The sequence below is a fragment of the Xenopus laevis genome, chromosome 8S, assembly GCF_017654675.1.
Source record: "Xenopus laevis strain J_2021 chromosome 8S, Xenopus_laevis_v10.1, whole genome shotgun sequence".
Taxonomy (NCBI): Eukaryota; Metazoa; Chordata; class Amphibia; order Anura; family Pipidae; genus Xenopus; species Xenopus laevis.
In genome coordinates, this window is record NC_054386.1 from 75,225,930 (window position 1) to 75,241,421 (window position 15,492).

Consider the following 15,492-nt stretch of genomic DNA (forward strand, 5'->3'; position numbering starts at 1 on the left):
TGACTTCTTATTGCACATAGAAAAAGATAAATTAACAACAGACTCTTCTTACTATAATAAAAATATACTTACTGATGTACAACATAAGACATTTTATTCACCACTACTTGTAGCATCAATCATGCCAATGCCACTACTAGTAAAGGATCTCCTTGCAATTACATTGCTAAGATGTACTTTGGGCTAGTCTGCATGGTAGATTATTGCTTTTAAATGCACATCATTGTAAGTAGCAACTCTTTCAAATTATTAAAGCAGAATTCCCTATAAGTAACCCAGTGATAGCAGAATGACTTAGTGGGAAAAGAAGCATTTCCCGATGCTATTTAAACAGACTGACTCACCCACTCAAATATTTTCTGTTAACACAATCTTACATTTTCTGGTGCCTGCCTGATTCCATGGCACTGTTAATTTTAGCACTAAGATATCATAAGATATGAAATCTTTGTTGCTAATTGTGCCATATCCAATTTGCTTATTGCATGTAAAATAGCCTGTTAATATAACCGCACGTTTCAATGTCCCGCCAAGTTAGCATTACAAGAAAGTTCTTCGGAAAGATGACATCATTCCCAATTCTCCTTAGCACATAGTAATGGGTCATAATTAGCAATGCTGTATTTTTGCATTAGTGATTTTACTAAATGATTTGTTAGGTCTGTATTTAATGTTCCTTCTCCAGCAAGGAAAATGAACTCTACACAGCGGCAACACTTTGGCAGAGCTCAGTTTTCATGAAAGTCTGTTTTTCATTCTCACTTTTAAAACTGCTTACCAGATCCCCTTTAATAAAATGAAAAGTCTGAAATTACGTTTCTGTTTTTTTGAAGGTTGAGGGAATATGTATTTACAGATGCCTGGACTACACCCATAAAGACACATCAGGCCACCAACAAAAACAACAATGGTGTGATCTTACCATATGAAAACATTCATCTAGCAGACCGTACTGGCAGATGGTAAGGATACTCTAGTTAGCTGAGTATGGCCATAGAATGTTTAATGAGGTGGTGTACTTACCAGTAATTCCTAATTATTGTTCACTGTTTGGAGGACAAACAGTGCTCACTTTAAGTATGATTTGTCACTTAATCTCTTTTGTCCACCAACACCCAATTGGAACTCTGGTACTTTTTTTGCAGCTGGATTGACAGAGAACCTATTCACTTTAGAGATTAGAGCCTATGAGGTACAGGCAAGGATAAAGCAGCACCATAGCCAAGAAGAGCAGGCAAATGTAAAAATCATAAAAACAGTCACAAACAGATTTGGGTGCTATTATGTCTGCACCCTGTAGCCATTTTGGGTCAACGAATTAAGCATGGAATAGGATTTTAAATTACAAAAGGAATCCAAAAAAAAATGGGTATTGAGAAATGATGCAGTGTCAAAATGCACAATGGTGTCAAGGTACACACCCTCATGTGCACCACAGCGTCTAACGGGCACACTTGCAGGGAGGCATCAGGGGACCAGTAAGCCAAGAGATAAGGGAGTGTCCCTTCCCCTTCCTGTGCCTTACAGTTATATAATGAAACAGTGATCTACATGTGCATCCTCAGTTACAGCTTGGTACAGGCTCCAGATTTGTGTGGCCAAGGTACACAGCACCATAAGCTCACATTCCTAAGCACTTACGTTGTAAGACAATTTCACAATAGTTGTGCCAGGCCCCCATGTTATTGCACAGTGATATCATTGCACTGAAAATATATTATTATTAATACAGTTTATATTATTATAAAATTTACCAGGGCATATATTGCCTGTTGGGCATTCATAAATTTTGGGCACTACTGTTGCTAGTAATGTTATAATGGGTTATAGCAGGAGTCCAGTGCTCCCCCCTCACAACAGGCAAATGTTTCATGACAGACACATTGTGGTCCCCAGCATTTCAGATGATCCGAGAAATGTACAGGTATGGGACCTGTTATCCAGAATGCTTGGGACCTGGGGACCTGGTCGATCTCCATACCTTAAGTCTACTACAAAAATCATGTAAATAAAACAATTGGTTCAGCTTTCTATAATGATTCATTATATTTTAGTTTGGATCAAGTATATGGTTCTGTTTTATTGTTAAAGGGATCCTGTCATCGGAAAACATGTTTTTTTCAAAATGCATCAGTTAATAGTGCTACTCCAGTAGAATTCTGCACTGAAATCCATTTCTCAAAAGAGCAAACAGATTTTTTTATATTCAATTTTGAAATCTGACATGGGGCTAGACATATTGTCAGTTCCCCAGCTGCCCCAGTCATGTGACTTGTGCCTGTACTTTAGGATGGAACTACTTTCTGGCAGGCTGTTATTTCTCCTACTTAATGTAACTGAATCAGTCTCAGTTGGACTTGGCTTTTACTATTGAGTTTTGTTCTTAGATCTACCAGGCAGCTGTTATCTTGTATTAGGGAGCTGCTCTCTGGTTACTTTCCAATTGTTCTTTTGTTTGGCTGCTGGGGGGGGTGGTGATATCACACCAACTTGCAGTAAAGCAGTAAAGAGGGATTGAAGTTTATCAGAGCACAAGTCACATGACTTGGGGCAGCTGGGAAATTAACAATATGTCTAGCCCCATGTCAGATTTCAAAATTGAATATAAAAAAATCAGTTTGCTCTTTTGAGAAATGGATTTCAGTGCAGAATTCTGCTGGAGCAGCACTATTAACTGATTCATTCTGAAAATTTTTTTTTTCCCATGACAGTATCCCTTTAAAGAGAAAAGGGTAGTCATTTTAAAAAATTTGGATTATTTGGATAAAATAGAATCTATCGGAGACATCCTTTCCATAATTCAGAGCTCTCTGGATAATGGGTTTCTGGATAATGGATCCCATACCTGTACTTTTATATCCTTCCACATACCACTTTGAGGCTCAGTAAATGCAGTCTTTTAAAATTCTTAGAACAGTTTGTAATGTCTTTTTTAACTATACAGAGCACAGATTCCTCCATGAGTAGTAGCAGAGATCCAAAGAAGAAACAGAGATCCTACAGACACTGGAACATCCAAGCCACCAGCAGTAGTGTGTAAAGATTTGCAACTGCACTTGTGGCATTGCTCATAAATGAGCCCTATTTATATTACATATTTCTAAAATTACAACTTCTTCAAATTTGTTGAAAGCTAATGGAACATTTCATTCGAGGAAACATGCATAGGAATAAAGATATAGGATTACAAAAAGTATCGCAGAAATTCATTTAATTAACAATATTTATTAAGTTTAGAATATGTTTAGAATACTTTTAGAAACTATAAAAACAATACAAAAGAATTTTATACTGAAAATGCAACGCTTTCCTTAAAATACATTTATTAAATAATCTGCTTTATATTCTATATCAAACAATAACTGCACTGCAGTAATAACATTAATGTAACAATGTTCCAAAATAATTGACTCTTCTCTTGGGATGTATGCTGACTTAGTGACTATATATATGTTAAAAAAGAAAGAATCCAGGTAATGAAAGCATCAGTTCAGCCTCATAGGTCCATCCATTTCCAATACCAACTCTTTGGCCTTATGCTGCAGCTTCTTTGAAAAATGTCTGCAATGAATCAAATTTCCTATTTTCAGTTTAATGTTTTGAAATACCATGAAATATACAAAATTTTTCATCAAAAAGACAATGTTTTCCTTGTTACAATTGCAATACATGATTTAGGGTTTTTCCCATAAACACCATATTGATTTAACATGATGACTTAAAGTATGTGGCAATGTAATAAACTTTGCTAAAGAAAAAAAAAATATTGTATGTGTAATCCTGCAATTTTTCCTTTGTGATATTTTAGGAACCTCTGTCTCATTATCCATGAGAGAGGAAAACATTGCATTTCATATTTTGTGCACAGTGTAAGTAATACAGCTTTTAAATGCAAAAGTTAAGGTCTAATTTGTCTGAGCCACAAAGCATCAAATGGTTACATAGAGTGCAGTACAAAAATATACAAAATGATGAATTTGTATTACGCATGAATAATATTTAAAATGCTAATTATTTCAAAAGGTTCTGGATCAAAAATCAGTTCATTAAATCAGTTCAAGGTCATAGATAGAAAATGAAAGAAGGCAGTTCTCAGTAGATTTACTTTGTATTAGTCAGGGGACTTTAACTATCAAAGTTAAAGGGATTCTGTCATAAGTCAATAGTGCACCTCCAGTAGAATCCTGCATTGAAATCCATGTTTCAAAAGAGCAAACCGATTTTTTTTTAATTCATTTTGAAATGTGACATTGGGCTAGATATGTTCTCCAGATGACCTCAGTCGTGTGACATGCTATGATAACCATCACTGCACTGAGATGGCTGCCTACACAACAATATTACAACTAAAAAAGAACATGTATTGGTTCAAGAATACAATTTTAATGGTAAAATGAATTATTTGCACAGTGTAATCTAGTAATAAAAACTACGCCATAAAAATAATGACAGAAGTGACTTACTTCCATTAAACTTAAGTAGTTTCTTTGGGCTTTGAATGGTTTCTTTGACACAAGCTATCATGAGGCTTATTAACCAGGAGATCCTTTACCAGATCATTGCATACTAAATGCTTAAAGGACCAGTAACATCAAAAAAAAATTTAAAAAAAATTTGTTAGAATAGATAAAAAAAAACCCCCACAAAGACAAATTAAACTTTTTATTAAGAAATAACTTACCGAAATGCTGCTTGTGCTCCTCTTCAGAATCTGATCGGGCAATCTATCGTGCACGCTCGATTTTTCCTCCCTGCCTTCCTTATAGGAGATAGCCAGGGAGGAGAAATCGAGGGTCGCACAATGGATCGTTGCCATGTCACTTTTTCTGAAGAGGAGTTTCGGTAAATTATTTCTTAATAAAGACTTTGTGATTTGAAAGTTTAATTTGTCTTCGTGGTTTTTTTTCTTTTTATTCTAACATTTTTTTAAAAAAAAATTTCTTATGATACTGGTTCTTAGACCACTTTCTGTAGGAACACTGGGGACACATCAGTGTTTTGGACACGATTGCATGGCTATGATCCAGTTCAGCTGGCATTAGAGTTATGCAAAGAACATTCATTTACTAGGCCACCATGTCAGAGAATTCCACCTGGGAAAGTGTATAACATCTTTTGAAGATATGGGGAGGCACATTTACCAAGGGACGAATTTAAAAGTCATGTGAGTTTTTATATCTCCCATAAACTTCCATTACCTCAAAATTCAACCAGTCTAAATTTATTATAAAAATATAATTTTTCGATTCAGGTTTTTTTCTCCGAAAAATACTTGAATGTCAGGAAGGCGGCAAACAACTCAAAATTGATCCCTGGACATCTCCCATTGACTTAAACAGCAATTTGTCAGGTTTTAGGTGGCAATAGTCGAATTTGAGTTCTCAAAGGGCTAGAGTATGATAAATCTCGAAAATCTAATTGTTTAAAAACTCGAATTGATTTTGAATAACTCCCTAGTTGAATTTGACAGTTTAGACCATTAAAAACTGTAAAATCTGAATTTCGAATTCCAATTTTCAATTCGACCCTTGATAAATCTGCTCCTTAGTCATTCCCTACTATTTTGTATTTATTAGAATGTAATAATGTGAATAATTATTTGAAATGCTAGCCTGACCATATCCATAAACAAAAGTAATGTATCATTGTATCAGAAATGTATCAGAAATTGAGGAATTAAAAATAATTTTAGGATCAGTTGACATTTTTCTAATAATCCTCAAAAGAGAAAGTCTCTCAGACGTAAATACCATAGTTTAATATAATTAAAGGCCTATCAAGGCATTTATTTACCTTTTATTCCTAACAGCTAATGCTGCGGCAATGGTACAAGCTGTCAGTACTGCAATGCAGCCTCCAAAAATATAGAGCCCTTTCTTTGCAAATGTTGCTGAAAAATAAAATTATGTTATGCTTCATATCCTACAGTTTCCTAAAAGCAGTTGTTTGAAATTTGAGTAAAAAGCACAAATATAAAATTGTGTTAATGTGTTTTCTAATGAACCTTTACATGCACCATTTTTACAAATTCTTCTATTTTCTTTACTGGGGACAGGCTGAATAAATATATTATAAAATATAAAATATTCTCTTAAATCAATGTAGTGTTACGTGACATTTCTTCATGTTGTGCATGATTTGTGTTTTTTATTGTTGCAAAGGCTGGGATTTGTGCTCAGTTCTGCCTGCTAGGTACATCTTCCTATCCACCAAAGCATGTAGCCTCTGCAACATTGGAGATCCCACCCCCAGCAATACTACAGAGCACAAATAACAATCTGCTTAAAAATATATATGTAGGGGACAAGAGAAATCCTTCCCCTGTTTTCTGCCTATGTCATCATCCAGCCCAGTTAGAGGCTGGAGAGTGATCCTATTGGCTGGGCACCCCAGTGCATCATTGGGAGAGAGGGTGTGCCTGACTTTGGAGCAAAATGTACCGGGTCTCCCAGAGACTTGAACAGAGCCAGCTCAAGTAGCTGAAAGTAGGGATGTCACGGACTGTTCGCCGGCGAACTTGTTCGTGCGAACATCGACCGTAACGCAACGTTCGCCAATTTGGGTTCGCCTTAGCTGGCGTTTTTTTTTGCCATTTCTCCCCCAGACCAGCAGATACATGGCAGCCAATCAGGAAGCTCTCCCTCCTGGACCACCCCCACACCCCCTGGACCACTCCCCTTCCATATATAAACTGAAGCCCTGCAGCGTTTTTTCATTCTGCCTGTGTGTGTTTGGAAGAGCTAGTGTAGGGAGAGAGCTGTTAGTGATTTGAGGGACAGTTGATAGTAACTTTGCTGGCTAGTAATCTACTTGATACTGCTCTGTATTGTAGGTACAGAACTCTGCAGGGATTTGAGGGACATTTTAGGTTAGGTAGCTTTGCTGGCTAGTAATCTACCTTCTACTGCAGTGCTCTGTATGTAGCTGCTGTGGGCAGCTGTCTGTCCTGCTGCTGATCTCTCATCTGCATCTGTTCTTCAAACCACTGCCACCTAGCTGTGTGAGCTTTTTCACATTCTGTCTAAATATCAATAATAATACCGTCTCCAGAAACACCACCTGAGTGACATAGTGTGATTTCTGCCCTTTACAGCACAAAACGCAGCGCTGTGTCAACAATGGATTTTTTAGAAACATATTTGCCCTTGATCCCCCTCTGGCATGCCACTGTCCAGGTCGCTGCACCCTTTAAACAACTTTAAAATAATTTTTCTGGCCAGAAATGTCTTTTCTAGCTTTTAAAATTCGCCTTCCCATTGAAGTCTATGGGGTTCGCAACGTTCGCGAACCGTTCGCATTTTTGTCCGGACGTTCGCGAACATGTCCGCGAACATTTTTTCCGACGTTCGCTACATCCCTAGCTGTAAGTCTGTCAAGTTCAGAAAAGCTGTTAAATCTGTGCAATCTGTGGAGGTACAGATTGAGCCCAGCCTGTTCCCGGCCAAGCTGCTAGAAACTCAGAAGGAGAAAGGTGCCACTATTCAGATTGATCCTGTTGCAGAGCTGCATATAATCTCCAGTGTGATTGCCTCTGAGAGCACCCCGGTGAGTGAGCCACCCAAGAGAGAATACTGGCATGGATACAAGCGTGTATTTACCTGCTATGTGGGAGCTGCTGCTAAGTTCCAAAGGGAAAGGTACTTTTGGAAAATGGTAGTGCTACCTGGAGAATAAGAGCTCTGGGGAAGGGACATTTCATTTGAACTGTGTGGTTTTTAACCCCTTCAGGAGGATTGAGACTTTGATATTAAAAAGGACTGTGTTGGAGCAACAGTTAAGTACCTAATAGTGATTTAGCTAGTGTCCCATGTTTCACCAGTGTAGGAGTGCATGGTTAATTAGTTTGCCCAAGTTTTGCTGCAGTTTATATAAAGTTTATATTTGTTTTATTTGCAAACTGTGTGTGTTTTATTATTCCTAGTGGAATCCCCCTGTGGTGTGTTCTTCAGTGTTCCCTAGGTGGAGGCACTGCACTGTAATTCCAAGTTCCTGGTACTTTTCATACACAAAAAAGGGACTCAGGGCCCCTGGATTGCCATAGGTAAATTGCTATTTAAAGAGACAGTAACCAAATTGAAGTTAAAAAGTTGAAATCTTGTAAATGATCCTGATTCAAAATAACCGTATTACAATGAATAAATATAATATACACCACCTAATATGGGGAATGGCAGAACAGTGTATAGGGGACCATGTTTATTGGCCCCTACCCTGTAACACATGGCATAACAGAGAAAGATTGGTGTAGCAAGGGATGGTAAAAAAGTATAGTACAAACAAAATGAGGGTATTTTGTTTATATGATTGAATATTTTTCCCCCAGTATATTTCATTTTTCGATGTTAAATCCACCAGCCACTTAACATTTTCTCATGCATTATGCAAGTTCTCCAGAAATGAAACATTAAAAAAGATATGCAGATTGTATACCTTTCCAGCAGATTTCAGGGCTCCAGTCACTCCAAAAGCCATCAGCCGCACAAAACATATTAACTTTTCCTCTAACACGTGCACAAAATATATTGCTGGAGTTTGATTTATCAATGACACTCATTGTTTCTCTTTGCTCGGGCTCTGTCTGCAGTGGAAATACATTTTTAAACAAATGATATAATTATAATGCTGCTAATTTCATTTTGGAAAACCCATAGTATGGATTTCTCTGCTCAGTATATGGAAACAGGAACATGAAAAAGTAGGCATTTCTAAGGAAAACAATGTTATTGCTTTTATTGCAACTTAAGTTGATGTGATCTTGCCCCCTGGCTTTTTCAAATAATTTACGGCTCCTAATAAAAGTTAATTGATTTAAGTATTTAGCACATTTCTACAAAAGAAAAAAACATCTGTGATATTCATCTTTAGAAGTTCAACAGAACAATGTCAAATGCATTTGAATCTTAAGGGTAAGGACACACTGGACGATTTGTCGCCAACGTTTTTAAAAAGCAAATCGCGGCGACATATTGCTCGTTTTGTCTCTGAACAAAACCAAATGAAAGACGCCAGCTCCTGTGCCCACAGCGCGTTTGTGAATCGCCTGTAGCTCCAAAACGCACTGAGACCCTTTTCCGAGCGATTTATCAGAAATAGCATGTACTTAGAAAAGCACTGAAATCTCCTAGACACGCACACACATACAGATAAGTAGCAGCAATTGTATTCAAATCACAATGCGAACGCAATGACGCAAGAACGCAAGCACGTAAAGACGCCAGGTTACAGCGGGAAGCACAAACCGTTTCCGATTTGGGTGGAGCACGTACCGCACAGTAATGGGATACAAATCTCTCTGTGCCAATAGTCGTTGTGAATCGTCTGTTCAAAATAGACGATCGTCTTGTCGCCGCGATTTACTTTTTTTAAACGTTGGCGACAAATCGTCCAGTGTGTCCTTACCCTAAAGGGGAACTCTTGGTTCAGATAAAAATCGCCCAATCTCCTATTTGTAGTTACAGAAATCTTTTATCAATAGCAATGCATTATTTTTTTTCACTTTTTATAGTCAATACACCGTAAGTCTAAAATCTTTGTTCTCGGTCACTCAGCCTTTTCCTTCTGTATCGTCTTGGACTCCTGTTGCGGACATCTTCAGTGAAAGAAGTTGGCATCATTAATCTTCACATCATAACCCTCAGCAGGAAGCACGACCATAACCTCTGATAAACTTTCCTTAATCCCTCCCCTTCTAAGAGGGGACTCCTGTAGGCTGAATCTACTGTGGCTGAAAGTGCTGGCTAACCAGTAAGGATAACTGTGTGAAATAGAATCGGAATAAAGGAAAGGGGGAAGGCAGGCCATATCTCGGTATCACTCGTTCTCTCGTCCCCCCTCCAAGCAACAGTAACGTAACTAGAGGGGACGGGCCATGGCGCGGGATGTGCAGCCGGGCCCCCCGCCCTCCTCTGTACGCCTGGAATCGATTGGAAATGGTTGAGTGCTAGCTGCCAGGGGGACCCAAGGGGGTGCGAGCCCTGGCCCAATCGCACCCCCTGCTCCCCCGATAGTTACGCCACTGCCAAGCAACAATACCTATTTCTTTGAAATCCAACTGAAGAGCAGTGCGGGCTAAAAGTAGAAAGCTAGGAATGCTATCCTTAAAGATAAGTAGAGGCATTATGGGGATGTAGTTTTTGGTCATGTAATTTGAAAAAGTAATGATGATGTCAGAAGCATGATTACCACTCCTACATTGGAGACCTTTTGAAAATAAGCAGATGATCCTGCTAACTTTCTGCATCAGAAAAGAGGTAAAATCATATTTAAAGATTAAGAGGTTGGAATTTATGGATGCTTAATTTTATTTTACGTATTAAGGCCAGTGTATTGAAGATTTTTATCTGAACCCGGAGTTCCCCTTTAATATACTTCTGCTAGAATTTTGTTTCCAAGCATCCAATACCCTTCTTTCATTGCTGTTCATTCACTCCTCAATTGACTATATAACTGGGAGTGCTGGTCTGAAGATAATTGGTGTATATATATATATATATATATATATATATATATATATATATATATCAAACATATGCACTCTGAGCCAGTCTTTTACTAATGCGGGTGCAAAGCATTTATGTAAAGTTCAAAGGACCCGCACTCCAAAATTGGTGAAACAACCGCGATTTATTCTTCAAACTTGTGCATCCAGGATATATATCTCCTCACTTGAAATAAAAACATAGATATATACATATAGCCAATTAATGACAAAAAATTATGTATTTCCCTTATCCTTCCAAAATAAATACATTTAATTGACATTTCAGTTGACTGTAAAGGCAAACAAAACTTAAGACTTCTCTATGTAATGTGTCAACAACTACTACATTATTCCAGCAAAAAGACGTGTGATTCAAGATGAAAAAAGCTTTCTATACATATGCGAGATGTTGCCTATGTTTGTCTCTAGACTGAGTTTTCAATAATGAGTATGAATGATTCCAAATTCCTAGCATTGTTATTGTAAATATCAAAGGAAATGAGCCAAAACAGAAAACACACACATAAACAAAGTGGTTTAGAAAATGAAACTGAGAGCCAAAACACAGACCACAATAGTTCTTGATAATTTCATTTTTGGCTTTTCATTGTTGTGTAAACAGCTGTTGTAATCACTTTTTTATGTGTGCTATACAAGTTTAATGTAGATATGGCTAGAAAATCTGTATAATTATATTTAATATATATAAATAAAAGTAGTAGGCAATCAGAGCTTTACAATGTTCCTCTGAACATTCATTTTTAAGTGTAAAAATGTATGTTGAGGCAGTTTGTATATCATTTATGAGTCAGTGATTTGGAAACTCCAAATGCTAAACAGTAAAACAGTAGCAGCAGAAATAATTTAAGAGAGAGATCAGGTTAATTTGAGATTGTTACATAACCAAATTATCATTGGTAAATGCTAAAAGCAGTCCAGCATCTAATACAAATGGAATAAGCTTGAAAAATAAGTTATGTTGTAATTATGGACAATTCTAATAATTCAGACTATGAGCAGAGTAATTGGCAAATTTAAGAAAAAAGTTTTGTTTTAGTTCTGAAATCAGCTTCAAAAAGTGTTCTTTTGGATTTTTATCAATAATAATGCTAAATTTCTCACCAGCACTAGTCTGGGTAAATATTTAATTAATAGCGATCATAACTCTTGAGATTATGGGCCAGATTTATTATACTTACCCATATGTGGTTGGGTCTATCTCATGTTTTGTATTTTTTTTCTATGTTCGGGTGATTTACAATTTTGTAAAGGGAAGGGGGCTGCTCTTCAGCTGCCAAACCACTTCATATATAAAATTATTCTTGTGCTGAAAAATTGGTGACCTGCCAATATGGTGCATTCATCAAAAGGCAATCACATTATCACCCTGGTAACTATAAGCATGTTAGTTTGTCATCTGTGATAGGAAAGATTTTGAAAGGGGAAGTAAGGTAAAATAAGATACATTTCAAATCACTGTACTATGTGTTTGAGATTTTGTGTAGAGTAGACCTTTCCAGGCACACTTAATTGCCTTCAGATAGAGGCTGATCAGATAGGGGCTGTAGTGGATTGATTTATTATTTATTGTATTTATTTATTGTGTTGCTTATTCACCTTGAAATAAATCACTTAAGAATAATGTTGCCCTGTGATCCAAAGTAGGGAATAAACCAAAACCAGCTGCATAGCAACAGTACAGGAAAACCCTGGAGCTGTAATCGCAGGAGCTGCAAGACAAGGGATCCGAATGACCAGCAGTCAGATTAAACTGGTCTAAGTTAGAGATGGGCAGAATCATATGTACACATGGTTTCATTAAGGTATATAATAATGGGGTTCAGTGGGATGGCTCAAGGCAAAGGGTTAAATTGAGGAGTCCCCTTGTCAAGTATATTTTATCAATATTTGCTATGTTTGCATAGTACTATAATAATGTTGCAATGTAATTAGAGTACTTTGCTCTAACACAACAGCATATTAAAATAATATGCAACGAACTGGACTGCGTTATGTTTTGTTACTGGTTGAGTTCAGAAAGGTCAAATTAAAATATAAAATGTATAAGTTAAAAGTCGCTGATTTGATGATATCCTTCCTTTTCCCTAGTAGTGAAGGTATTTTCTTATAAGGGCAGTTATTGGGTGGAGAAGTGAAATGTTATTGCAGGTAACAGAGCAGGACTAGGAGTAAAAAACAGCCCGGGCAACACGCGCAGACACACACACAGACACACAAACACACACAGACAAACACACAAAGACACAGACACACACACACAGACACACAAACACACATAGACAAACACACAAAGACACAGACACACACACACAGACACACACATATACACACACCCCTCCCTCCCTCTCCCATTCCCTCTGTCGCCACTCTACCTGGAGCTTCTTCTTTGCAGAAACCGGGGGCAGGAACTCTCGCATTTTACTTGTTAATTGGCTGGCACCTCCCAACCCATCTACTGCCCAATGAGAGAGGCCCGGTGTAGCTGATGGCCAATCATAGTAGGAACACAAGACTGCTCAGTGTGTGTGTGTACGAGAAGCAGAGCAGAGGCTGTAATTTGCAAGTGTGTTGTCTACCCCTTTTAGAGAAGGAAGGCAGAAGCGCTCAAACCACCCGCCGTACTTTGATATCACAAATTGGAATCCCTTTCTACATAGCGGTCTGTTATCTCATTCATTACAAATTCGCTCACCGCTGTTTCAAATTGGCTCGGGTGCACTTGCCCCGAGCCCTCCGCTTAAAATATTCCAATATGGTAAAACTGTGGGTCACTCACCGCTCCTGTTTGGTGGTCCGGGTGCTGCGCCCCGAACCCTCAGCATGGGGGAGACATCAAGGTAAGAAATCAACAGCTTGGCACGCACTCCACAGGACTCCAGGTTGCGGTAAAAAACTTTTTACTTTATTGCACAAACATATATTATCCTAACGCGTTTCGTGTGTTACCACACGTAATCATAGGCATTAAATGACAATTACATACACATGGTTTAAAAAGCATTGGAAGCTTTCGTCATTTAAGACGTACTTCCTCCTTAAAATTTCTTAACTCTTTCAAAGCTATTTGTTGTGTTCTAAAGATTCCATTTTCTTTTACATAACGTTCTTATAAGTTATTTTCTATATAACCTCTAAAGTCTATATTTATTTTTGTTTTTCTCAACTTTACCATCATTGTATAGTATATTTTAATGTATCTTTTCCGTATTTTTTCTTAAAGATTAAATTGTTTCAATGAAATTACTTTACTTGTTTCAATTTTTGTTTTACTACTTTATGTGACTTTAAGTTTATAAGTTCTAACAATGTTTGGTAATTCTGAAACTTTTGTTGGAATGGAGGGCTATTATTTTGCGTTATCGTTTCTTTTATGTTTTTTAGAAAATCATTTTTTTCTTTCTCTCTGGTTTATGATTATAGCTTTTTTTCTAATATATTAATCTATTAATCTATTTTTTCTTTTTCTTTTCTTTTTATATTTACGTATGGCAGCTTACATCCCATCTTATGTTTAACCCCTTGGGTTCTCGTGTATCCAGTCAAAAGATCCATCTTACTTCTAGTTCCAAAAGTTTTTTTTGTTTGTTTCTCCCTCTGCTCCAATTTCTCACCTTATCTATTCCTTGGATTTGTAAGTAGGAAACATTTCCTTGATTACATTGGGAAAAATGTCTGGATACTGTGGTGGCGCTGCTTTCTGCCCCTATCTGACTTATATGTTCTCGCATTCTGTTTTTTAGGGGGCGAGTAGTGCATCCTACATACTGGATGCCACAGTGTGTACATGTTAACAGATATACAACATAACTTGTGTTGCAGTTGATAAAGCAATTAATACTATATTCTTTTTGTGTTTTTGTGCTTATAAATGTTTTTGACTTATGCATCTGTACACATGTAACACACCTTGATGCTCCACAGCAGTATGTGCCTTTTATTTCTAACCAGTTGCTTTTATTTTCTTTTCTTTTAAATTCAATTGGGGATAGAATTTGTCCCAATGTTGGTGCTTTTCTACTTACAAAATTATATCCTTGTATTAATACCTCTCTCAATTTACTATCGTTGTAAAGCATTGGTATATGTTTATTAATTATCTGTTTTATCTGAGTAAATTGTCTGCTATATGAGGTAATAAATAGTGGTTTTTCCATTCTTTGATGTCTATTTGAGTTTTTCGTTTTTAGCAAGTCCTCTCTAGTTTTTAATATAGCTGTTTTAAATGCTCTTTCTAGTTCTTGCATTCGGTAACCTCTTTGTAGGAATTGATCCCTTAGATTGCAAGCTTTACTTAAAATTCTGCTTCTGTGCTACAATTTCTCCTGAGCCTACAGAATTGTCCTATTGGTACTCCCTGGAATACATGTCTCGGGTGACACGAGTCTGCATGCAATAACGAATTTCCTGCGCATTTTTTGCGATATACTGTAGTTTGTACTTCACAGTTTTCATGAAACAGTTCTAAGTCTAAAAACTGTATATTTGTGCTGCTGAATGTGCACCCGTTGCTGAGTGCGTGCCAAGCTGTTGATTTCTTACCTTGTTGTCTACCCCTGCATAGCCGGCCACGATAACCATGATCGCTGGTCTGGTGGCCACAATGTGGCCCATTACTCCAGTAAAGGGAGCGGCCCTTCGGGCATTTGCCCGAACGGACAGATTGCCAGTCCAGGCCTGGCAGGTAAAGTACAGGTCATGCTTGAAAATCAATCAGAAGAAAAGTGCAGGTCATACTTGACCCTTGCTGACACCCTAGAAACACTGTGTGCACTGATATATTCAGTATATCAGCAAGTTCTAAGTCCTCGTCTGTTGCGCTGAATAGAAATCTCTTCCACTTCTAAGATTTCTACTTACATTGAGGAAACACACAATGCAGCTTCATCTGTATTGCACATTTTCATCAGGTGGACAAAGATTGTTTAAAAAGAGTAGAGAAGAGAAGAGACAAAGAACCTTGTTTGTGACTGCGAATTGCCTTCAACGGTTAA

The 15,492-nt window shown here is 37.4% G+C and overlaps 1 protein-coding gene across 3 annotated transcripts in view; it reads right to left on the reverse strand.

Annotated features, from left to right (window-relative positions):
* Window positions 1-3,213: 3,213 nt before the first annotated feature.
* The window catches only part of il13ra2.S (interleukin 13 receptor subunit alpha 2 S homeolog), a 33,593-nt gene continuing 21,314 nt past the window's right edge, over window positions 3,214-15,492 (reverse strand). The window contains 4 exon segments of one of the 3 annotated variants that reach the window (NM_001095057.1): window positions 3,214-3,508; window positions 3,510-3,561; window positions 5,794-5,890; window positions 8,431-8,578. In NM_001095057.1, coding sequence (NP_001088526.1) covers window positions 3,497-3,508; window positions 3,510-3,561; window positions 5,794-5,890; window positions 8,431-8,578 — 309 coding nt within the window. In that variant the 3' untranslated portion in view covers window positions 3,214-3,496. 3 annotated transcript variants of the gene reach the window in all.